Here is a 26,211-nt window from a genome sequence, read left to right on the forward strand (position 1 = left end):
CTCTTTATGCTACAGGCATATTCCTAGCCTCGTAGTCATACTGTATGAGCTGTAGCCACCCATGCGAAACATAAATATATTTATAAATACTTTAAAAAATACTTCATTAATATATTTTAATATATTTACATAGGTCTGTGATAAATATACTTAAGTATATTTAAAATGATCTAAATTGGAACAATTAAAATATATTTAATGTTTTTAATGCCCATTTTATTTGTTTTTATTAGCATTTAAGTATATTAAATACATGTTTGTACTTAAGTATATTGTTAGTATATTAGATAATGAGCAAAACAAATATACTTTCAATACACCTTAATTACATTTTATGTATAGTTCTCCTAAATTTGAAGTATACTAAAATGGTATTTTAATTATAATTTAATTACTTTCTTTACAAGTAGGCATTCCAGAAATAGTCTTTCATTCATTAACCACATTTGATGTTGTAATTAGCCATGTAAAGGTTACCTTGACGTAACAAATAATCTTATAAACGAATGTTAACATGCTATTTCCAAAACAATTAAACGTGGGGCAGCAATTTATAAGTAATAAACATAATAACCTTGACCTAGTTGGATTTCACACTTTAGTTGTTCATATTATGGTGATAAATTAACATTTCAATAAAATGTGTAACATGTAATGTGCAATTAAAAGTACAACATCATTCAGTTTGAAAATGAAAACATTTCAATAAGCTAAATATGAGGAACAATATCATGAATCAAAACTTCAGCTGCTGAAATGGATGCTGGGTAATATGCACATTTTTGGCACATGTATTTTGAACGTATGCAATATTTTGTGGACATTTAAGTTAAATCTACTTTTTTGAAAGTATACTTCAGTATATTTTCCTGAGATACAAAAAAGTAAACTCTCAGGTATGCATGTTTCCTTATGTGGAATAAACAATTGCTATCATTGCCAACTGTCTCCACTCTTCTGAACTCAAATTCAGAAAGTACTTCAGGACTCATTATTGGCACTGAAACTACAGTGCCTTACAAAAGTATTCATACCCCTTGGATTTCTTCACATTTTATTGTAACAAAGTGGGATAAAAATTGATGTAATTGTAATTTTTGGTCAACAATCTACACAACATAATCTGTTATGTCAGTGTAAGACAATTTGTATTATTTTTTTTAAAGATTGATAGAAATATAATAACTAAAACATAGTCATTGTGTAAGTATTCTGCTCCCTGAGTCAATACATGTTAGAAACACCTTTGTCTCTTCTTGGGTAAGCGTCTAAGGGCTTTGAACACCTGGATTGTACAACATTAGCCTATAATTATTTTCATAATTCTTCAAGCTCTGTCAAGATGTTGGGGAACATTGCTAGATAGCAATTTTCAAGTCTTGCCATAGCTTTTCAAGGCATTTTAAGTCAAAACTGTAACTTAGTCACTTGGTCTTCTTGGTGTAGATTTGTAGATTTGGCCATGTGTTGTAGGTTATTGTCCTACTGAAAGTTGAATTCCTCTACTAGTGTCTGGTGTAAAGCACACTGAAGCAGGTTTTCCTCTAGGATTTTGCCTGTGCTTAGCTCCATCCTGCTCCATCGTGTTTCTTTTTACCCTGACAAACACCCCAACATGTCAAGCATACACATACCATTATGCAGCCAGCACCATGCTTGGAGGCAGTTAATCAGTGATGTGTTGTGTTGGATTTGCCCCAAACATAAGACTTTGCATTTAGGCCAAAAAGTGTGTTCCTTCGCCGTGTTTTCTGTTGTTGTTGCAGTATTACTTTAGTGTCTTATTGCATACAAGATGCATGTTTTGGTAACATCCCATTCCTGTCCTTCAGCTCAGTTCAGAAGGTAGTGTATATATAATCCACAGCATAATTATTAACTTCACCGTCATGAAAGAGATATTCAATGTCTCATTTGATATTGTTACCTATCTACCAATCAATGCCATTCTTTATGAGGCTTTCGAAAGACTCCCTGGTCTTTGTAGTTGAATCTGTACTTGAAATTCAATACTTGACTGAGGGACTTTACAGATGTTGTATATGGGGAACAGAGGAAGGATTAGTCATTTAAAAATCATGCCAACCCTTATTATTTCACAAAGAGTAAGCATCTAACATATTATGTGATTTGTTAAGCCAAATTGTACTCAAAGGGGTATAAATACTTTTGCAAGGCACTGTATACTTTTAGTGTACTTAATCTCCATACGACACAGCCAGAAGAGTACTGGCTACCTCTCAGAGCCTGGTTCCTCTCTAGGTTTCTTTTTTTTTAACAAATCAAAAACTGAAAAATTGGGCGTGCAAAATTATTCAGCCCCTTTACTTTCAGTGCAGCAAACTCTCTCCAGAAGTTCAGTGAGGATCTCTGAATGATCCAATGTTGACCTAAATGACTAATGATGATAAATACAATCCACCTGTGTGTAATCAAGTCTCCGTATAAATGCACCTGCACTGTGATAGTCTCAGAGGTCCATCAAAAGCGCAGAGAGCATCATGAAGAACAAGGAACACACCAGGCAGGTCCGAGATACTGTTGTGAAGAAGTTTAAAGCTGGATTTGGATACAAAAAGATTTCCCAAGCTTTAAACATCCCAAGGAGCACTGTGCAAGCGATAATATTGAAATGGAAGGAGTATCAGACCACTGCAAATCTACCAAGACCTGGCCGTCCCTCTAAACTTTCAGCTCATACAAGGAGAAGACTGATCAGAGATGCAGCCAAGAGGCCCATGATCACTCTGGATGAACTGCAGAGATCTACAGCTGAGGTGGGAGACTCTGTCCATAGGACAACAATCAGTCGTATATTGCACAAATCTGGCCTTTATGGAAGAGTGGCAAGAAGAAAGCCATTTCTTAAAGATATCCATAAAAAGCGTTGTTTAAAGTTTGCCACAAGCCACCTGGGAGACACACCAAACATGTGGAAGAAGGTGCTCTGGTCAGATGAAACCAAAATTGAACTTTTTGGCAACAATGCAAAACGTTATGTTTGGCGTAAAAGCAACACAGCTGAACACACCATCCCCACTGTCAAACATGGTGGTGGCAGCATCATGGTTTGGGCCTGCTTTTCCTCAACAGGGACAGGGAAGATGGTTAAAATTGATGGGAAGATGGATGGAGCCAAATACAGGACCATTCTGAAAGAAAACCTGATGGAGTCTGCAAAAGACCTGAGACTGGGACGGAGATTTGTCTTCCAACAAGACAATGATCCAAAACATAAAGCAAAATATACAATGGAATGGTTCAAAAATAAACATATCCAGGTGTTAGAATGGCCAAGTCAAAGTCCAGACCTGAATCCAATCGAGAATCTGTGGAAAGAACTGAAAACTGCTGTTCACAAATGCTCTCCATCCAACCTCACTGAGCTCGAGCTGTTTTGCAAGGAGGAATGGGAAAAAATTTCAGTCTCTCGATGTGCAAAACTGATAGAGACATACCCCAAGCGACTTACAGCTGTAATCGCAGCAAAAGGTGGCGCTACAAAGTATTAACTTAAGGGGGCTGAATAATTTTGCACGCCCAATTTTTCAGTTTTTGATTTGTTAAAAAAGTTTGAAATATCCAATAAATGTCGTTCCAGTTCATGATTGTGTCCCACTTGTTGTTGATTCTTCACAAAAAAATACAGTTTTATATATTTATGTTTGAAGCCTGAAATGTGGCAAAAGGTCGCAAAGTTCAAGGGGGCCGAATACTTTCGCAAGGCACTGTATATACATTTGATTGATTGTGTCACGCCCTGACCTGAGATATCTCTGTTTTCTTTATATTTTGTTTAGGTCAGGGTGTGACTAGGGTGGGTACGCTAGTTTTTGTATTGTCTAGGGGTTTTGTATTGTCTAGGGTTTTTGTATGTCTAGGGTTTTTGTATGTCTAGGGTTTTTGTATGTCTGGGGTTTTTGTATGTCTGGGGTTTCGTAGGTCTAGGTGATTTGTATGTTTATGGTGGCCTGATATGGTTCCCAATCAGAGGCAGCTGTTTATCGTTGTCTCTGATTGGGGATCATATATTGGTAGCCATTTGGTGTTTGTGGAATTGTGTTCTATGTTTAGTTGACTGTCTGCACTATTCGTATAGAGTTTCGTTTGTGCATGTTTGTTTTGTTTTGCTGAGTTGTCACGCCCTGGTCTAAGTATTTTGTGTTTTTCTTCATGTATTGGGTCAGGCCAGGGTGTGGCATGGGTTTTTGTATGTGGTGTGTATGTATGGGGATTGTAGCTAGTGGGGTGTTCTAGCTAAGTCTATGGCTGTCTGAAGTGGTTCTCAATCAGAGGCAGGTGTTTATCGTTGTCTCTGATTGGGAATCATATTTAGGCAGCCATATTCTTTGAGTTTGTCGTGGGTGATTGTCCTGAGTGTCTTGATGTCCTTGTTTGATGTTAGTTGACACAAGTATAGGCTGTTTTCGGTTTTCGTTTATTGTTTTGTAGTGTTCGTGTTTAGTCGTGTTTACGTTTGTTTAAATAAACATGGATCGCAATCGACACGCTGCAGTTTGGTCCGACTCTCCTTCACTATATGAAAACCGTTACAGAATCACCCACCACCAACGGACCAAGCAGCGTGTTAACAGGCAGGAGCCACAGGAGAGGCAGCAGGAAAAGCAGCAGCTGCAGTGGGAGAGGCTGCACCACCTGGAGAAATGGACATGGGAGGAAGAACTGGACGGTAAAGGACCCTGGGCTCAGCCTGGAGAATATCGCCGCCCCAAGGAAGAACTGGAGGCGGCGAAAGCTGAGAGGCGCAGATATGAGGAGGCAGCACGGCGTAGCGGATGGAAGCCTGAGAATCAGCCCCAAAAATTTCTTGGGGGGGGGCTCAGGGAGAGTGTGGCAGAGTCAGGAGTCAGACCTGAGCCAACTCTCGCTGTTTATCGTGAGGAGCCAAGGAGGAGACCAGAACCAGAGCTGGTGTTGGAGGTGAGCGAAACAGAGACTGTGAAGGAGTTAATGGGGAAATTGGAGGAGAGAGAAATGAGGGAGTTGCTGTGTTGGTGCTTTTTGCATGGAATTTGCCCGAAGGAACGTGTCGGGGATTTGATGGCACCTGGGTTAGCGCTCCATACTCGTCCTGAGGTGCGTGTTAGTCGGCTGGTGAAGTCGGTGCCAGCCTCACGCACCAGGCCTCCTGTGCACATCCCTAGCCTTGCACGTCCTGTGCCAACACTGCTCTCAAGATCTCCAGTACGCCTTCACGGTCTAGCCCATCCTGTGCCACCTCCACACCCCAGCCCTCCGGTAGCAGCTCCCCGCACCAGGCTTCCTGTGCGTGTCCTCGGCCCAGTACCACCAGTGCCAGCACCACGCATCAGGCCTACAGTGCGCCTCACCTGTCCAGCGCTGCCGGAGCCTTCCTCCTCTCCAGCGCTGTCGGAGTCTCCCGCCTGTTTAGCGCTGTCAGAGCTTTCCGCCTCTACAGCGCTGCCGGAGTCTCCCGCCTGTTCAGAACTGCCAGTCTGCATGGAGCTGCCAGTCTGCAAGGACCTGCCAGTCTGCATAGAGCTGCCAGTCTGCAAGGAGCTGCCAGTCTGCAAGGAGCTGCCAGTCTGCATAGAGCTGCCAGTCTGCAAGGAGCTGCCAGTCTGCAAGGAGCTGCCAGAGCTGCCAGTCTGCAAGGAGCTGCCAGAGCTGCCAGTCTGCAGGATGCCGCCAAAGCTGCCAGTCTGCAGGATGCCGCCAGAGCTGCCAGTCTGCATGGAGCAGCCAGAGCCGCCAGTCAGCATGGAGCAGCCAGGGCCGCCAGTCAGCATGGAGCAGCCAGGGCCGCCAGTCAGCATGGAGCAGCCAGAGCCGCCAGTCAGCATGGAGCAGCCAGAGCCGCCAGTCAGCATGGAGCAGCCAGAGCCGCCAGTCAGCATGGAGCAGCCAGAGCCGCAAGTCAGCATGGAGCAGCCAGAGCAGCCAGTCTGCATGGAGCAGCCAGAGCAGCCAGTCTGCATGGAGCAGCCAGAGCAGCCAGTCTGCATGGAGCAGCCAGAGCAGCCAGTCTGCATGGAGCAGCCAGAGCAGCCAGTCTGCATGGAGCAGCCAGAGCAGCCAGTCTGCATGGAGCAGCCAGAGCAGCCAGTCTGCATGGAGCAGCCAGAGCAGCCAGTCAGCATGGAGCAGCCAGAGCTGCCAGTCAGCATGGAGCAGCCAGTCAGCATGGAGCAGCCAGAGCAGCCAGTCAGCCAGACTCTTCCAGATCTGCCAGTCAGCCAGACTCTTCCAGATCTGCCAGTCAACCAGACTCTTCCAGATCTGCCAGTCAACCAGACTCTTCCAGATCTGCCAGTCAACCAGACTCTTCCAGATCTGCCAGTCAACCAGACTCTTCCAGATCCGCCAGTCAACCAGACTCTTCCAGGTCCGCCAGTCAGCCGGGATCTGCCAGAACCGCCAGTCAGCCAGGATCTGCCAGTCAGCCAGGATCTGCCAGCCAGCCAGGATCTGGTAGATTCATCAACCTGCCTGAGATTCCTCTCACTCCTGAGCTTCCTCTCACTCCCGAGCTTCCTCTCACTCCCGAGCTTCCTCTCACTCCCGAGCTTCCCCTCAGTCCTGAGCTGCCTCAGTCCCGATCTGCTCCTCAGTCCAGTGGAGTTCTGGGTGAGGACTACTAGGCCATGGTCGGCGGCGAGGGTGGACTATCCAGGGACGCGAGGAGAGGGGACTAAGACATTGACTGAGTGGGGTCCACGTCCCGCGCCGGAGCCGCCACCATGGACAGACGCCCACCCGGACCCTCCCTATTGTTTTGAGGTGCGTTCGGGAGTCCGCACCTTAGGGGGGGGGGGTTCTGTCACGCCCTGGTCTAAGTATTTTGTGTTTTTCTTCATGTATTGGGTCAGGCCAGGGTGTGGCATGGGTTTTTGTATGTGGTGTGTATGTATGGGGATTGTAGCTAGTGGGGTGTTCTAGCTAAGTCTATGGCTGTCTGAAGTGGTTCTCAATCAGAGGCAGGTGTTTATCGTTGTCTCTGATTGGGAACCATATTTAGGCAGCCATATTCTTTGAGTTTGTTGTGGGTGATTGTTCTGAGTGTCTTGATGTCCTTGTTTGATGTTAGTTGACACAAGTATAGGCTGTTTTCGGTTTTCGTTTCGTTTATTGTTTTGTCGTGTTCGTGTTTAGTCGTGTTTACGTTTGTTTAAATAAACATGGATCGCAATCGACACGCTGCAGTTTGGTCCGACTCTCCTTCACTATATGAAAACCGTTACATGAGTTTTGTTTTTATTAAAAACATTTGGAACTCTACTCACGGTTGCCCTTGGTCTCATTCATACGACGAACGTGACAGAATGATCACAGAGTATCATATATATATATATATATCACAGTTGAAGTCGGAAGTTTCCATACACTTAGGTTGGAGCCATTTTAACAAATTTTTCAACCACGCCACAAATTTCTTGATAACAAACTATACTTTTGGCAAGTCGGTTAGGACAGTCATTTTTCCAACAATTGTTTACAGACAGATAATTTCACTTATAATTCACTGTATCACAATTCCAGTGTGTCAGAAGTTTACATAGACCAAGTCGACTGTGCCTTTAAACATCTTGGAAAATTTCAGAAAATGATGTCATGGCTTTAGAGGATTCTCATAGGCTAATTGACATAATTTTAGTCAATTGGAGGTGTATCTGTGGATGTATTTCAAGGCCTCCCTTCAAACTCAGTGCCTCTGTGCTTGACAACATGGGAAAATCAAAAGAAATCAGCCAAGACCTCAGAAGAAAATTGTAGACCTTCACCAGTCTGGTTCATCCTTGGGAGCAATTTCCAAATGCCTGAAGGTACCACGTTCATCTGTACAAACAATAGTACGCAAGTATTAAACACCATGGGACCACGCAGCCGTCTTACCGCTCAGGAAGGAGATGCATTCTGTCTCCTAGAGATGAACGTACTTTGGTGCGAAAAGTGAAAATCAATCTCAGAACAACAGCAAAGGACCTTGTGAAGATGCTGGAGGAAACAGGTACAAAGTGTCTATATCCGCAGTAAAACAAGTCCTATATCGACATAACCTGAAAGGCCGCTCAGCAAGGAAGAAGCCACTGCTCCAACACCGCCATAAAAAAGCCAGACTACGGTTTGCAATTGCAGATGGGGACAAAGATCATACTTTTTGGAGTAATGTCCTCTGGTCTGATGAAACAAAAATGGAACTGTTTGGACATAATGACCATTGTTATGTTTTGAGGAAAAAGGGGGAAGCTTGCAGCCCGAAGAACACCATCCCAACCGTGAAGCACGGGGGTGGCAGCATCATGTTGTGGGTGTGCTTTGCTGCAGGAGGGACTGGTGCACTTCACAAAATAGATGGCATCACGAGGTAGGAAAATGACGTGGATATATTGAAGCAACATCTCAAGACATCAGTTAAAGCTTGGTCGCAAATAGGTCTTCCAAATGGACATTGACTCCAAGCATACTTCCGATGTTGTGGCAAAATGGCTTAAGGACAACAAAGTCAAGGTATTGGAGTAACCTCAAACCTATAGAAAATTTGTGGGCAGAACTGAAAAAGCGTGTGTGAGCAAGGAGGCCTAAAAACCTGACACAGTTACACCAGCTCTGTCAGGAGGAATGGGCCGAAATTCACCCAATTTATTGTGGGAAGCTTGTGGAAGGCTACCAAAAATGTTTGACCCAAATTAAACAATTTAAAGGCAATGCTACCAAATACTAATTGAGTGTATGTAAACTTCTGACCCACTGGGAATGTGATGAAAGAAATAAAAGCTGAAATAAATCATTCTCTCTACTATTATTCTGACATTTCACATTCTTAAAATAAAGTGGTGATCCTAACTGGCCTAAAACAGGGATTATTTTTTTACCATGATTACATTTTTGTGTGTTTAAGTTTAATGATAGTGAACATTTAGTATACTTAAAGACTGAAAAACAAAGTGTATTGAAGGTTTATGATAGTATTTTTATAGTAAACTTTAGATATACTAGAAAAGTAGAACTATATTATAATGTTTTGTCTATTTTAGTCTGTCATTGCCATCATGAACCAAACATTGGTTACAAAACTGACCTGACCTCTGATATGTCACAGCAGCTGTCAGACTGGACTGGGCTGCTACTTAAGGGGTCTGAGGGAAGAACTCCTTGCCCTGCAGACACATGGTTCTCATTTCCAACAGGCCTCCTGCCTGCACTAGTGATTTCAGAAGTTTGGCAGAGGGTGAAGGAGAAAAGAGAGGAGCGATGGCGTTAACGAATCCTACCTCTGCAGCTAGTCCCATCCTCGCTGACCTCAAAGCCGTCAGCGCAGAAACAGAAGGTGCCGTTTCTCGTCATGACACAGCCGTAGCGGCAACGCAGCTCATGGCAGGCTGACAGCAGCTCTGATAGAGAGAGAGAGAGAATCAATAGGTATGTTGAGCAACAGTTACTGTCAGTCTCTGGGAAATGCAAAATGGTTGGGAACACAGCCGCTCATGTAACTGCTAACTCTAAAAACTTTTAAACTTATATTAGTAGATATTCTCTCTGCAGACAGCCTTCTTACAATCTCAGAGAAATCACGGAAGCTAAAAGAGGAGAAGAAAAAGGATCAAAGTACATTAGTTTTCCATTTACAGACTAAATCTGCATGTACTGTGCTACACTCAATTATACTAATAATTGAAGCAGAGTACCCTAAGTTTATTGTAGTCGTCAAGGATGACAGCTGGTGTCAGTCGTGACCAGTGCTACCAATTAATAACTTGAATTTAGAACCCTGCTCACAGTATAGAACAAATACTATATGCAAGAACGTCCCATAGAGCCTATATCTCCTTTTTCTGTAGCGTGAGGCAGCTTGATGTACAAGTACATCCCCAGGACAGGCCAGGATGCTAGTCTATCGCAAGCAAAGCAGTCTAAAATGATTTTGTGGGACTTACAACAAAGGAGACATCAGCCTTGTATTCTAGCACACTTCTAGTACACCTTGTATTCTAGTACACTTGTCTACTTGGAATAAAAAATGACAGCAGTTCTGAGAGGGACAACTTCTCTTGTCCCAAGCTGCTAGAGTTCAGTCTATTGTACGGATGTTCTCTGTGTTACACCATTCTCTGTACAGAACAGAACAAAAGACTGGCAATTTTAGACTTGATAGACGTTCAATGGAATAAGTGACAGATAGAAAAGAATGAGCTTCAAAAATAGAGAAAAAAAGTTTTAACTGTTGAAAATATGGATATGCTGCCCTGAACATGAATTACTGTCAAATAGAAACCGTGAGGATGAAGGCTGTTAAGGCTGCTCATTGATTTGACTTGTTGTTCTTCTATTACCAACAACATAGCACTAGTTGGTGTTTAAAATAATCTGGGAACCTTGTGGCAGAACCAAGCAAACTCCTGACAGCATTATGCTTAGACAGGAAGACATCAGTGAGCTCAGGCAATAACAATAATAATATGATGGAAGCCACTGTGTTCTTGGGGACCTTCAATGCTTCAGGATTTTTCTGGTACCTTTCCCCAGATCTGAGGCTCGACACAATCCTGTCTTGGAGGTCTACAGACAATTCCTTCGACCTCACGGCTTGTTTTTTTTCTGACATGCACTGTCAACTGTGGGACCTTACAGGTGTGTGCCTTTCCAAATCATGTCTACTCAATTAAATTTACCACAGGTGGACTCCAATGAAGTTGTAGGAACATCTCAAAGATGATCACTGGAAACAGGATGCACCTGAGCTCAGTTTAGAGACTCATAGCAAATGGTCTGAATACTTATGTAAATAAGGTATTTCTGTTTTATATTTTTTATAAAAACATTTGCAAAAATTTTGAAAAACCTGTTTTCGCTTTGTCATTATGGGGTATTCTGTGTAGATTGATGAGGAAAAAATTCTATAATCAATTTTAGAATAATGCTGTAACATAACAACATTTTGGAAAAAGTCAAAGGGTGTGAATACTTTCCAAATGTACTGTATTTAACTGGCTGTATTTGACACAGACCATGTAATTTATGTAACAAAGACATACTTTGTTGAAATAGCTCAAATGCACCAAGCTGTCTGTGTATTTTGTGGTGCATGTACTCTGTAAAGCCCACCCGCTAGTATTGTTTCTCTTGATCCTTTCTTCTATGCCCAGTAAGATTCAGGCGTTATCGTTCAGGATGTGTTAACTGGCATACTTCCCTGTTCTGTGGGAAGAGAACATGCAAAACGACTAGACGCTGGGCCCAAAGATATCCAAACCAAAGCTAATCCGCATATCTCCTAGCAGACACCAGACCATCTATTTCACTCCCAGACAAAAGGCTGGGTAAGGAGAGATGCCTGCCTTCTGCTCTGTTGCTAAAGCAACTGCCAAGCCTTGGGTACCACCTTAAATGTAGCATTCATAAAGCCTTCATGTGCATGACAGTTATAATGTCCCTTCATATATATTTTTTCTATATTTTGAGTGCATCATTGAGCAGTCACCCCTAATCACCTCTAGAGATGTTCTATGGCTGGCTGGAGGATTGTTTGCTCAGTCACAGGTAAAAATATATATTTTTAAATAGCATTCGTTTCACTTATGCATCAGGGACTAACTACTGTAGAGGAGCAGCTACAGAGAGATGCAAAGCAGATGAAAAGTGCATCGCTACACCCATAGGGAGATGGAGTGCAGAGCAATATAATATTTATTTTGTGATTTTAAAGCTCAGACATGGCAGCGGATAAATAGACTATGTACTTGGCCAACTGGAAGGACATGCTTTCAGGTGTTCTCATTTCATTTTAAATGTGTGTTCATAATTTGGAGAACAATACTGGAGATATTACCTAGGATATTACCTATCTTAGGTCATTTTCAACCTAGGATAGGGGGAGGGTAGGTAATAACATCCTGAGCTAAGAATTCACAGAGTAGACCAAATAGCATTTTATTTATTGGTAACAAGGGGAAGGGTTTGTAACTATTATATTCATGGTTATTTAATCATTTGTAAATGCATTATAAACCATCAATAAATTGGTCAAAATAGTGTGATTTCCGGTCCTTACCAAATAGTGAGCCACTATTTACCTCCAGCTATTAACCACTTATAAATGCACTTTCAAATGCTTATGATATTGAACCCTTATGTACTGTACGTAACCTTTGTTTAACTAGTGTAACGGCTTTCTTCTAGCTCCTCCTCGGACGAGGAGGTGTAGCAAGGATCGGACCAAAATGCAGCGTGTAGATTGCTATCCATGTTTAATGAACAAACGTAAACATGAATTAATACAAACACTACAAAACAAAAGAACGTAATGAACGAAACGAAAACCGAAACAGCCTATACTTGTGTAAACTAACAAAGACAGGAACAAGGACACTAAGGACAATCACCCACGACAAACTCAAAGAATATGGCTGCCTAAATATGGTTCCCAATCAGAGACAACGATAAACACCTGCCTCTGATTGAGAACCACTCCAGACAGCCATAGACTTTGCTAGATCACCCCACTAGCTACAATCCCAATACATACACACCAAAACCCCAAGACAAAACACACCACAATACAAAAACCCCATGCCACACCCTGGCCTGACCCAATACATGAAGATAAACACAAAATACTTCGACCAGGGCGTGACAACTAGGCAAGTAAGTTAAGAACAAATTCTTATTTCTACGATCAAGATTATCCTACCAACGGGACATTAAAAACTGTAATATCTTATGTTTCACCGAGTCTTGGCTGAAAGATGACACGGAAAATATAGAGCTGGCGGGATTTTCCATGAATCGGCAGGACAGAATCGGCAGCCTACACCGGACAAAGCCGGACGACGCTGGGCCAATTGTGCACCGCCCTATAATTGACCCAGGGTGTCTGTAGTGACACCTCAAGCACTGAGATGCAGTACCTTAGACCACTGCGCCACTCGGGAGCCCACCATGCAACCTTATTTTCAATGCTTGCACAGTTAAAAAATTGCGATTTTCTAATTTCCTCATCAGGAACAGAAATAGTTTGTTTTCAGACCAATGGTCAGCTCCCACAATGTATTTTTGACCCATGTTTGAAACCCTTATGATGCATTGGTAAATTTACTGTATAGATAGTCATGTCCAATCAATTGAATTTACCACAAGTGGACTCCAATTAACTTGTAGAAACATCTCAAGGATGATCAATGGAAACAGGATACACCTGAGCTCAATATTGAGTCTCATATCAAATGGTCTGAATACTTATGTAAATAAGGTATTAAGGATATTTATTTTTTATACATCTGCAAAAATATTGAAAAACTTGTTTTTGTCTAGTTATTATGGTTTATTGTGTGTAGACTGATGAGGAAAAACAAATATAGATATTTTTTTAGAATAAGGCTGTAACGTAACAAAATGTGGAAAAAGGGAAGGGGTCTGAATACTTTCCGAATGCACCGTAATTATTCTAGGAACGAAAGCCTCATCTGAAGATGAGAGGGGATGGCTGCCATTTTACGTGCTCTTAACCAATTGTGCTATTTTGTTAGTATTTTCGCGTTGTTTGAAACTTATTTTTTTACTTATTTTGTACATAATGTTGCTGCTACCGTTTCTTATGACCGAAAATAAACATCAGAAAAGCGATTACTCACCTCAAACTGGACAAAGATTATTTTCTTTAACAGGCCCAACTCCCAGGCCCAAATCCCTGTCATTTACGTGAAGAAAAGACTGAGAAAAGGGTCGGGCGGCCTTCTGAGAATTCATAGGTGAGTGAGTAAACCCACACTGCAATCCGTTTTATTGGCTAACGTGCAATCGTTAGAAAACAAAATGTATAATCTACGATCAAGATTATCCTACCAACGGGACATTAAAAACTGTAATATCTTATGTTTCACCGAGTCTTGGCTGAAAGATGACACGGAAAATATAGAGCTGGCGGGATTTTCCATGAATCGGCAGGACAGAGAAGCTACATATGGTAAAACGTGGGGCGGCGATGTGTGTCTATTTGTCAGTAACAGCTGGTGCGCGATGTCTAATCTTAAAGAAGTCCTGAGTTATTGCACGCCTGAGGTAGAGTACCTTATGATAAGCTGTAGACCACACTATCTACCAAGAGAGTTCTCATCTTTATTATTCGTAGCAGTCTATTTACCACCACAAACTGATGCTGGCACTAAGACAGCACTCAACCAGCTGTATAGGGCCATAAGCAAACAAGAAAATGCTCATCCAGAAGCGGCGCTCCTAGTGGCCGTGGACTTTCATGCAGGCAAGCTTAAATCCATTTTACCTCATTTCTACCAACATGTCACATGTGCAACCAAAGAAAAAAATTCTAGACCACATTACTCCACACACAGAGACGCATACAAAGCTCTCTCTCGCCCTCCAGTTGGAAAATCTAACCATAATTCTATCCTCCTGATTCCTGCTAAAAAACTAAAGCTATAGCAGGAAGTACGAGTTACTCAATCAATACGGAAATGGTCAGATGACGCGGATGCTACGCTACAGGACTGTTTTGCTAGCACAGACTGGAATATGTGAGATTCATCCAGTGGCATTGAGGAGTATACCACCTCAGTCATCGGCTTCATCAATAAGTCCATCGACGACGTCGTCCCCACAGTGACCATACGTACAGTACATATCCCAACTAGAAGCCATGGATTACAGGCAACATCAATATCGAGCTAAAGGCTACAGCTGCCGATTTCAAGGAGCGAGACACTAATTCGGACGCTTATAAGAAATCTCATTATGTCCTCAGATGAACCATCAATCAAGCAAACCGTCAAAACAGGATCAAAATTGAATCCTACTACACTGGCTCTGACGCTTGTTGGATGTGGCAGAGTGTCACGACTCCCGCCGAAGTCAGTCCCTCTCCTTGTTCGGGTGGCGTTCGGCGGTCGACGTCACCGGTCTTCTAGCCATCGCCGCTTTCATTTTCCATTTGTTTTGTCTTGTTTTTCCGCACACCTGGTTTACATCCCCTCATCACTCTACGTGTATATTATCCTCTGTTCCCCCCCATGTCTGTGTGTGGTTTTGTTCATTTGTTATGTGTGTGTCGCTTCAGGCTGGTTTTGCGCCGGGTATTGTTAACCCGTGGTTTTGTTATTTTGTACCATGTTGTGTGATTTTGTGCGCTATTGCTTTTTCCTTGGTCCAGCCTGTTGACGCAGTTGCATCTGGCTGTTTTCCTCTGCCTGATTAAAGTGTGCCTGTTCACTCATCTCTGCTCTCCTGCACCTGACTTCATTTGACCAGTTGCACACACTCTGACACAGAGCTTGAAAACTATTATGGACTACAAAGGGAAACCCAGCTGTGAGCTGCCCAATGACGTGAGCCTACCAGACTTATGGCTAGGGGCTAAAAACTGTTGAGCAACCTTTTTGTCCAAGACTTGGCAATCCGGTACCGCTTGCCATGCGGTAGTAGAGAGAACAGTCTATGACTGTGGTGGCTGGGGTCTTTGACAATTTTTAGGGGCTTCCTCTGACACCGCCTGTTGTAGAGGTCTGGGATGGCAGGCAGCTTAGCCCCAGTGATGTACTGGGCCATACGCACAACCCTCTGTAGTGCCTTGCGGTCGGAGGCAGAGCAGTTGCCGTAACCAGGCAGACCATGTAGAGCTTCTACCCCCAAGCCATAAGACTGCTGAACAATTAATGAAATGAACACCCAGACTATTTAAATGTACAACCCCTCCTCCATGTATTTTTTTTTACACTGCTGCTTCGCGTTGTTTATTATCTATGCATAGTCACTTTACCACTACCTACATGTACAAGTTACCTCGACTAAACTGTACCCCCGCACATTGACTCGGTACCGGTACCCCCTGTATATAGCCTTTTTATCGTTATTTTATTGTGTTACTTTTTTAAATAATTTTTTACTTTAGTTAATTTTGTAAATATTTTCTTATCTCTTTCTTAAACTGCACTGTTGGTGAAGGGCTTGTAAGTAACTATTTCACAGTAAGGTCTACTACACCTGCTGTATTTAACGCATGTGACAAATAAAGTTTGATTTGATAATATTGGTGTGGTTAGCAGTGGATAACTTAACTAGCTAAGCCTAAATGGTATAAATCTTGATAATGATTATAGCAGAGTTGTATAGCTAGAGTGTCTATGCTAAATTGTCATGAATTCCTCTTCTCTCCCACATATTCTCATAAGGTCTCAGACTCCAGGATTGGAAAATAAATTCTTAACCAGAAAGAAACATATGACAACACAGAAGGGGACCATGAGACCCTATGCAGTGTATGATGTTCCATTTTGTAGCGCTGAGTCTCTACTTTTATACAATGTAAAAAAATAAAAATAAAAAAAAACATTTTTCCACATAAGACCGAATCCAGGTGGTGAGTCGCATATTGTATTTTAAGTAGTTAATCTGTTGTCCATTTCTATTCTGACTTGTAATGTTAAGAAGTGGAGAAAAAGACATGCCCTGTTTATCTGAATTAGTTAGGCTACTCACCATACCAATGATAGGCTACACATTTTTTTTTTAAAGATCGCTTATATGTTGTATGTTTGAGGAGATTATATTATGTTATACATGTTTGCAACTCATTAATAAATTAGTTAAACATATCTATTCAACAGTTATACATGTTGGTAACTCAATTGTTAATGGTCAGTGCATTGCCACTTTAAAATAAGGTATCATTTTAGTAGCTATAAATGTTTATAACTTAGTTATATAAATGTTCATAGGTCTGTCACTTTAAAATAAGGTATACTTTTAGCAGTTATAAATGTTGTTAACTCAGTTATAAATATTTATAGGTCTGTGACTTTAAAATAAGGCATACTTTTAGCAGTTATACATGTGGGTAAATCATGTATAGATGATTTTAGAATTCACTCAGAGCTTAGACTTACTTATACGCCAGTGGAAGAGGCAGAGGGGAGGACGGCTCATAATAATGGCTGGAACGGAGCAAATGGAATGGCATCAAACACTTGAAACCATGTGTTTGATGTATTTGAAACCATTCCCTTGATTCCGCTCCAGCCATTACCACGAGCCCGTCCTTCCCAATTAAGGTGCCACCAACCCCCTGTGTTATACGCAGTATTGGGTACCTCATCACTACATTCAAGAGAAGATTCAAAACTTTGTTAAAAATGTTCAGTCAATTAATGGTGGGTATGAAGACCAAAACATTAAACGTTATGAGAGGATACCTCCTCCACTGTTTCACCAACCAAAGGTATTATGGTTACCATTTAACACCAGAATGTTCACTATACTTGAACTATCACAGAGAAGTGGTACGTGTGTTGGAATAATCTGGTAAGGGGTAATGTGTTAGGAATGATGATTGAATAATGTAATGGATGTACATTTGGCCAGGGAATCAGGGTTTCAAAGGTGGATCAAGACACATCATGAAAACCAACCATTTCTGTTCCTGGGACAGAGTACCAATGCATCACACCCAAAAGTGAGAAAATAACTATTGTTCAACTGTGCAACTATTGAAAATAAAATATTATTAGGTAAATATTGGCTCACTATTTGGAAAACACTGACCAGTTACTGCACTATTTTGAACAATGCAATATAAATGTTTATGAATGGTATATAATGTATTTACAAACAATTAAATCATCATTAATAACGTAATTATAACCTCGTTATAAAACCTTTACAAATGTAACCTTATTGAGAAAGTGTTACCTTTTTTATCTAAGGAAAGATAAACCCATCATCCACCTGAAAACACAGTGACTGAGCTGACCGCTAACCTAAACCGTCTCTCAACTAACAACTAACCCGGCTCTGAGCTAACTGCTAACATAACCTGGCTCTGAGCTCTGAGCAAACCACTAACTCAGCATTTCGCAAACCTTGGTCCCGGGAACCCCAAGGGTTTCAAGTATTGGTTGTAGCCCTAGTACTACACAGCTGATTAAAATAATTAAAGCTTGATGGTTAAATAAATGAGGAGTTAATTTTTTGAATCAGCTGTATAGCGCTACAGCAAAAAACAAAACGTGCACCTAATGGAGTCCCCAGGAAACCCTGCGCTAATCTAACCGGCTCTGAGCAAACACCACAGGAGGTCACACAGATGGCCAGGTATGGCCTGCATAGTGATCACTGTGGCACTGGATCCTGTGCCAGCACAAACATGGCTGGTACTGCTTCACCACGGAGCTACAAAAGGGGCAGGCCAGACTAACAGTGATCTCCCCCCATCTGGACTCATTATAGGCTTTCCTTCTGGGATATGCGTAGCCTTTGTATCTGGGAAGGCCAGCCCTTTAACAAGCATCTCCATTCCCCTACCCAGCCTCCCACGTTAGCTCTGAAGGCCTCCAATTAATGTGAGACCAAATTAAGATGCTGACCCAACACAGAAGCCAGGGCTGTCTCCAGCCTGTAGGAGCTTTAATAAGCATGGCATGGCGTGGATCTCCCCTGCTCCCGTATTAAAACACTAACCCATCCTGCTCTCTAATCACTGTGGGTGTCCTCTGAGTGGGTAAGCAGAGTAACAAGGTTCAAACATTCAAATGGACCAGAAGTTGCAGTAAGAAGAGACGTTACAAAGCATTTTCTTGTAGCGATCTTATAAGTTATAACACACCAAGCAATTGTCTGTAGAAGAGAAGAACAATACTTTTTCTTGAAGTTATGAAGTTATCCAAGTAGCTTTAAGTGTGTCAGCTTTGATGTGACATAGAACTGTCTAGATCCTGACAGTGTAAATAGTCATAAAAAAATGTGCGATACATGAACATGTACATGTTAGTTTGAAGACATATAATCCCATAGCTCAGGAATCAGGCTCAAATGGGACAGGAAATATTGTTAATCCCTCAAAGCACAATCTTCTGGGGGATTTCAGAAACGGGTACTCCACAAATTTTCTGACATGCCCTTAAATATTGGAAGAAATCTCCTGGGTGTGTGAGTGTCAGAATGTGAATCTAACCCCACACATTGTTATTTCAGAATCCACTCGCGAGGAGGAAAAGCCTACATAATAGGATTTGATCTCACCAGATTGTCTAAGCCATTAGGGAGAGTAATGATATGACTGACAATATCTCACCAGACTGCGAATAAACCGAGTGAGATGCATCAAATATTGATTGTGAGAGTCTGTCATTGTTTATATGACGTGTGCGTGTGTGTGTGTGTGTGTTTGTGTGTGTGTGTGTGTGTGTGTGTGTGTGTGTGTGTGTGTGTGTGTGTGTGTGTGTGTGTGTGTGTGTGTGTGTGTGTGTGTGTGTGTGTGTGCACATAGCCGTGTGTATGTGCGACTGGTATGCAGCTACACTGGCAAAACACAAAACATGAGTGAAATGTGTAACTTGTCAAAGAGTTGGACTTAAAAGTTTGGAATCCACATCTACAGTAAACTAAACATTCATGGCCTTATTCTTTTATTATATGCCTTCAATTGCGTTATTGAATCAAATCTAAGCTAACAGGAAGCAGTATATTAAATAGAGTAAGTATGTATTTCTTATGTTATGGGTTCCATAGTTCCCAGAGAATATTTAACTGCTGAGCTGAGGTAGAAGACAATGCAGCCTTTAACTTTGAAAAGTGTTTGCCCGCTTTAGACAGGGCTAAATCATGAACTCCCATTAAAACAAAACGTTTAAGTGAACTGAATAACTGAATGTCATTACCTACATGGAACACTGCACCACTGATAAACAGTGTAATATAAAGTTCAATTAAAATAAAATAAACTCTTGACTACAACTCAATCAGTGTCTTACAAACAGCCATATGAATTGTAATGATAAGAATGAACCAAACAACACCATAAAGCCATAGTAAGTGTAACACAGAGTTCATATTGTAAGCAATTTACCCCTTTTTCTGTGAATATTATGCAAGTATGATTCCAATCAATATGCTAATAGTTGCCTCTAAAATGATGGTTTGTTCCTTCAAGCTACAAAGAAAAGCAGGAAATTATTTGGACTGTATACATGGCTAGTCATTTTAGTAACAGGGACGTTGTCTCTTATCACAGCCTCGCTCGCCCTGGTGGATATCGTTTGTTTGTTTGTTGGAATTGTTGGTAATGAAAAGTTAATCAAGTGAGATAATTGAATGCTGTTGAGAGGTAAAGAGAGGGAGGGGAGAGGGCTTGTGTGACATTGTTTCTCATTACTCTGTGAGTTAAACATTTTTTTTATTAAGAAATCTATTGTTTCTAAAAAATAAATACAATTAAGGGATGGGGGAAAAAAAGTAATTTGTATCACTTACAGCCTGTCTAGGTCCACTAGATGATGAAAGGTATAACTACAAATAAATGCAGTTTGCAGTTTGCCTTGTGAAGTTGCTCCTAAGTGAGAGCGGCTCTCATCATTTAGACATAATGTATAACACCTAACTTCAGGATAGGTATATTTTTTAGGAAATGTGTTTTAAAAGGCGACTGAACATTAAAAAAAAATCTCCAACATGGCTGAGCAGTGCAGATAGACAGACAGACAGACTTCTGGCAGGTGGGGGTTTGACATGAGGAATCATCAGCACAGTGTTCCATATTTCTGTGGATCAAACTGAGATGCACCTGTCAAAACAGTGCAGTTTTGAAGGCAGCAGGCAACACCTTATCTCTGAAATATTTTAAGACATCTGGAGTTGTATTATTGCAGTCATATTTCTCTAATAAGAAGCCAGTGAAGATGTTTCCGTAAATGTGACGGGTTCAGGATGACATTGCACATCCAGTGAAGTCTGTGTATGTTTAGAGGTAACTATTAGTGCTCTCTGTAAAAGGAGTTGTGCATTCTGTAAAGTATGACTCTCTTGTTTGCCTTGTACAGTATTACATGCCTACTGTACCTTAACTTCACGTTACAATTATTTCCATTACTTCAGAGTCAATAATCATTTGGCTGAATTATCGGCTTCCAAATAGGTCAGATCAGGTTTGCAATGCATAACTGCAATCAGACCCCCTCTTACCCTAGAGGGGGAAGGAAAGAACTAGTGTGGGTTAACAACTCACGCCCTGTTGTAAATCAAGGGAGAAGATCCAGGCTTGAGCTCTCAAGATTCTCCAAAGGAATGTTCTTTGTTTCAACAGACTTGTACCCACTGAAACTATAGAACACTAATGTACTTTTGCTATTTTGTGATGTAATTACAAATGTTAAACTTGGAAAGTATACCCACTACATGTATGAAGTTTCCATACTCTGTTGTGCATGTAATATGAACAATGATTAAATGGTTTTTGTTAAGAGAGGGATGTGATTTGAGAAGCTATAGGAGATAATTAATTTACCTAACTTTGCACAGCGAGTAGTTACTGCCCGGAGTGAGGTCATCGAGCGTGACAGCTTGCAAAAAAACGCCCCTTTTGAGCAAACTGTATAAATTATGGGTTAAGAAATTAACATACCAGACCAGAAAGATGTGAAGCTGTAGCTGCACATTTAAAGTGGTTTGAACTTTGAATCTCAACACGAAGTGGCGATGATAAACTCACCTCCCGGACAATCACTGGTACGCTGATTAACTGTCCTACGTAAAGTATCTTCGAAAGCGAATTTAAGTAGGACCATCCTGTTACTCTGCTCTCAAACCATTGATACGGATGGCTAGGAAAGTCAACTCTGTAGTTCTGTTCAGGACTACACGACAAGTCACCGGATACCGGACAACTACAAAGAAGGACAATAATAGAAGACTTGTTGGAACCATTTTGGACAATCAGAGCCTTACAAGCATGCCGCGAAAAGGCCCAACCCCCTTTCCAAGGTTGCCCTGTTCACCAAGAGACCCCTGGCGAACCCAGGCATTTCACATAAATATATTAATGATTTCTTATTCAAAGAGGCGGCGGTTCGTGTGCAAAGTATATGGTAGGTGAGAGTATTTTCTGAATGTACCAGTGTTAAGTGTCTCTGTCCCTCTCTCTCCCCCTCCCTCTCCATCTCATCTTTAACAAGCATCAATGCTGTTGTCATTCCACTGGGGACCTGTTTTCAGCATATTACATCTCCAGTCAATAACCGGTGCAGAGTATGTATGTTTATCCTCTGTTTCCATTTAATTAGCTAGTACATACATAATTAAACCAATTTGTGTAGTACTGAATCATAAGTAAAGCTCTGGTTTTTGCAGATCCAAGGAGGTTATGACTGTTCAGAATGATGATAAGTTGACTGTTTATAGTTGTGATAGGCAAAGACCTTTTCGAGTTTAATTCGAGAGATGGTAACTGTTTAAAGAACCGCTCTCGTGGTGCCCCAGATCCTAATGAGTTAATTGTTACATGAATAATTTAATCGGGTAACAATTAAACATAGTTAGGTAATTAGATAAATAACAGTCTTCAGATTGATGTAAAGTCAAGTCACGGCACAGACAGGGGAAGACAGGTCAGGGCAGACGGTGAACAGATCGCCAGGTTGAATCCAAGCAGCAGTACAGCAGACAACCAGAGTAGGTGTCACACCCACTTGGGAGAAGCCTTTTTCGGGAGGCAGATTCCTTGTAGAAAATCCCTCTGTCCACCATTTTTTTCCTTGTAGAAAATGAGGTTGTTAGCTAGCTATATCTCTTCAGTTTTGGTGAATGGTCCTTTACGATGTCCAAACAAAGTTCTCCTGTGGCTGTTGTATTTTGGAGATTGTGAGGAGGATATCTTCTGATGTGATTGATCAAAGCAACAATATTGTTTCTTCTTGGTAACTTACAATTGAAGGGTCCTGGCTGCATATCAGTTCAAAATAGATATGAATCCAGGGGGTACTGTATTGTAATGACCTCTGCACAGATGGAGGGGGCTTCAAAGGCATCTGCATTTGAGTGGGGGAGGCTGTGAAACTCTCCTGCCATTGTTGGGCTCAAGGGCTTTGACAACTCCCACTTCACACCTCAGTGCTAATTGATCTGATCTGTCCTAGCAAGCTTGGTTGCCTTAACTTAGCATTAAGTCCTTATAAAGTAAAATATATAATTGTAATTTATTTTTCTTCTTTACTTTATAGGTAGCTTCAGACTAAACATTACTCACTAAGTTTTAGGTTGGATGGTGTTTTCAGCTTTCTTATGCTTATTTTGCTGGTCGTTGGTTGGCCAGAGAATTTGCTGTATAGACTTTGGAAATAAGAATCTTTGGTAGTAGGAATCCTTCCAGGTAATTTTGTCCAAAATCAGGTTCTAGGTTTGGAGTTTTATTTGGAGTGAAGGTTATGTTGTGGAGGGTAGAATCCTGTATAGTGGTAGTATTAGTAGCAATAGTAGTACTGTAGTAGTGGTAGTAGCAGCAGGGTGGTATTAATAGTAGTAGTAGAAGTAGTAGTAGTAGTAGTAGTAGTAGTAGTAGCAGCAGGCTAGTATGACTAGTGGTAGTAGTAGTAGTAGTAGCAGTAGTAGTATTTTCAGGCTGCTAGTAGTAGTAGAAGTAATAGTAGTATTCTTCACTACTATCATTATCATTATCATTTGGTCTTGAGTAGTTAAATGGTGTGTGTAGTTTGCTGTTGTGATATTGTGGTTACAGTATGTGTACAGTATACTGTATATTAGTACAGTAGCCAGCTTGCTAAATGTTCTCTTCACTGCACCTGTAGACTTCAGGGAATGAAGTTACCTCAGGCTACTTTACAGACTGTACTAAGCAAACAGAGCCAGGTGGCTCAGTTGAAAAATATGATCATGCCCTGTGGTCCTGAGAAGAAGTTCCACCATGCACTGCCCAGAGTGGAGTATGTGATTAAAAATAAACACATTTTCTGAAGGTGAGAGAGAAGGGTTTAGTGCTTTTCCATATGGGCACCTTGGTATTATGTCCTCCTGGGATTTAGCCATGTATATTCATAAGAGGAGTGGAGAGTAGGTAGCAGGAAAAGTTTTGTCATAGACCCAGCTGGTTCTATCTAACTTCTCTTAGTGACCTCAATTCCTCCTCTGTTCGTTCTGCTGCCTCCGAATGAGCCTGCTCTGCTCTCACTGCTATCTATGTGCATAATAGTAGAATAGAACATATGTGTCCCAACCTGAGCTGGACCTAACAGAAGGTCACTGCCACTCCAGTTAAATTAGATGCTTTGTATTATTCCATCCTCTGGAATCACTAAAAAGGCCAGAAAGCAAAAACAATTCCACCGTCAATCCCTGCATGGTGCCAGATATGAGTAATTTGAGGATGAATATGACTGTTAAAACAAGAGCCAGTGTCACTGTTAAAATGATTGCATTGATATTTTGTTTGTAAAAAATCTTTACAGTCTTTCAAACAACTTCTTAGCAAATGGATTAGGTACATTCTGGTTGACAGAACATGGCTAGATTGCACTATTGCATTAAGGCCAATGACAGCCCTGTATCGGTCTATAGGCTATATACAGCAGTTAAACTGCAGACTCAACAAATACAGTATGAAATCACTTTGGGAGTTGATATTCATTCAAAATCAAACATTTTAAGAGGGTTTAAAAAAATAAACACACGCAGTGCTCTATTACAATGTCAACCACTTTGAGATCGATATTAATGCAATTCCTGTCCTGTCTTTCTCTCAGCCAACACACCAAGCCAATTCATCAGAGCCAACATTACGGTATGCTACCAGAGCAGAACATTGAATTTAACAGAACAGCCAGTGCAATGTCCAGTGGCATCACAGTGAATGGGATGGGGCGTTTAGACTGTTTTCAGCAATTCAAATCTAAAGCCAAGATCATCACCTTGAACTGACACACAGTGTGACTTGTATGTCTTCCAGGTCAAAGTATTGGCAGAACTGGAAAAGCCGACAGCAGCTAACGGGCATCTAGTCAGTGCTGCCCGCTGGGTGGGCTTTGTCAGTATCACAGTAAGCCAGGTGTCTATAGAAGATTGGTGTTACCTGCTGCTTTATAATGTTGTGAGCAACACCAACCTGTATACAACTGACCTGCTGAGTCAACCAATAACCTGGTCTGTTCCTGACAACATACCTGGGTAATAGGAAGTGACCTTGGCACACTCCGAGGGAAAATTATAAAAGACCAGCTGCAGTACCAAATTGTTACCACATGCTACACTAAAACCAGTGCTGTTACTGTGGTCCATGGACTGCTAATTGATGTGAATAAGATACAACCAGCTCTTACCTCTACAGTGAACTCCTTCATCGAAGCCATCCTCACAATCTATTGCTCCGTTGCAGAGCTTGTTGAAGTGAATGCACTTCCTGGTCCCTATACACTGTATGTGATTCAGGGGACAATTCTCCACCACATCCCCCGCACCTGGAACAGAGAAGACAGTCACTGTTAGCAAGCTCACAAGCCGTGTATGATATGATGTGTGATACAAGTCTATGTTCATCACCTGATTATACGTGTTCGATTCTGAGGAACACCCAAGGGTGTTGCTTTAATATGCCTTTGATAATAAACCCATGGTTCCAAACCAGCTCACTACAAAATCCTCGGGATGTGAGGTTGAAACGTTGCTATTTAGGCGAATGGGTAATAAATTACAACACTATCACTATACCTAATTAATCATATAAGCATTTATTTTTATGACCATTGTTTGTATGCACTGTTTTGAGACATATTCTTTTCATACTCTATAAGCTCTTCCCAAATAACTATTCCCCCACTACGGAAACAAGATTACCATTCACAGCAGCACATCAGAGTGCAATATATAGGAGGCATATTCCTGAGTATGCAAATTCTGTTTACACTAGACAGTATTGTTCTTTATACACGGTAGATGTTCAGTGAGCTACAATGGGAAAGCCATGCTCCTGAACCACACAGTAGAACCTATAACAATGTAATCACACACACGCATGCATCCGCACGCACACATGCACACACCGTAAGCACAAAACGCACGCACACACGCACAGCGAAAGAGCAGCTGTTTAAGGATTCATGAGGCATATAGGTGACCCTCATCTGCGTGGCAGCAACCCACGACAGCACATAAAACACATCTGCCCCAAACAGCCAGCACTGTAAATGTGTTATATCACACCTAACTACAGTGGTGTCAATTACCATAACGGCAACAATAGCCTTTTAACAAGGAGATTTATTGTTACATGTGACAGGATCTCTTATCGATCCCCAGTGTTCCTCCATGTACCCCTGTAGAAACTCGTGTAAAACCAAGAGCACTTGAACCATCCTCGCTGAGGGATTACTTATTCACAGCTTTCAATTACACTTCATAAGGCAGGATGATGCCACAATTAAGGTGGCCATTATTACAAAAGGGGTC

General features: G+C 41.5%; 1 protein-coding gene across 1 annotated transcript in view; it reads right to left on the reverse strand.

Annotated features, from left to right (window-relative positions):
* LOC139380827 (low-density lipoprotein receptor-related protein 1B-like) overlaps nucleotides 1–26,211 on the reverse strand; it is a 485,305-nt gene that overhangs the window by 270,043 nt on the left and 189,051 nt on the right. The window contains exons 2-3 of the mRNA XM_071123916.1: nucleotides 25,086–25,223; nucleotides 9,255–9,374 (exon numbers count right to left, since the gene is read on the reverse strand). Coding sequence (XP_070980017.1) covers nucleotides 9,255–9,374; nucleotides 25,086–25,223 — 258 coding nt within the window. The remainder of the gene's footprint in view (nucleotides 1–9,254; nucleotides 9,375–25,085; nucleotides 25,224–26,211) is intronic.

Source organism: Oncorhynchus clarkii, chromosome 22, assembly GCF_045791955.1.
Source record: "Oncorhynchus clarkii lewisi isolate Uvic-CL-2024 chromosome 22, UVic_Ocla_1.0, whole genome shotgun sequence".
Classification (NCBI taxonomy): Eukaryota; Metazoa; Chordata; class Actinopteri; order Salmoniformes; family Salmonidae; genus Oncorhynchus; species Oncorhynchus clarkii.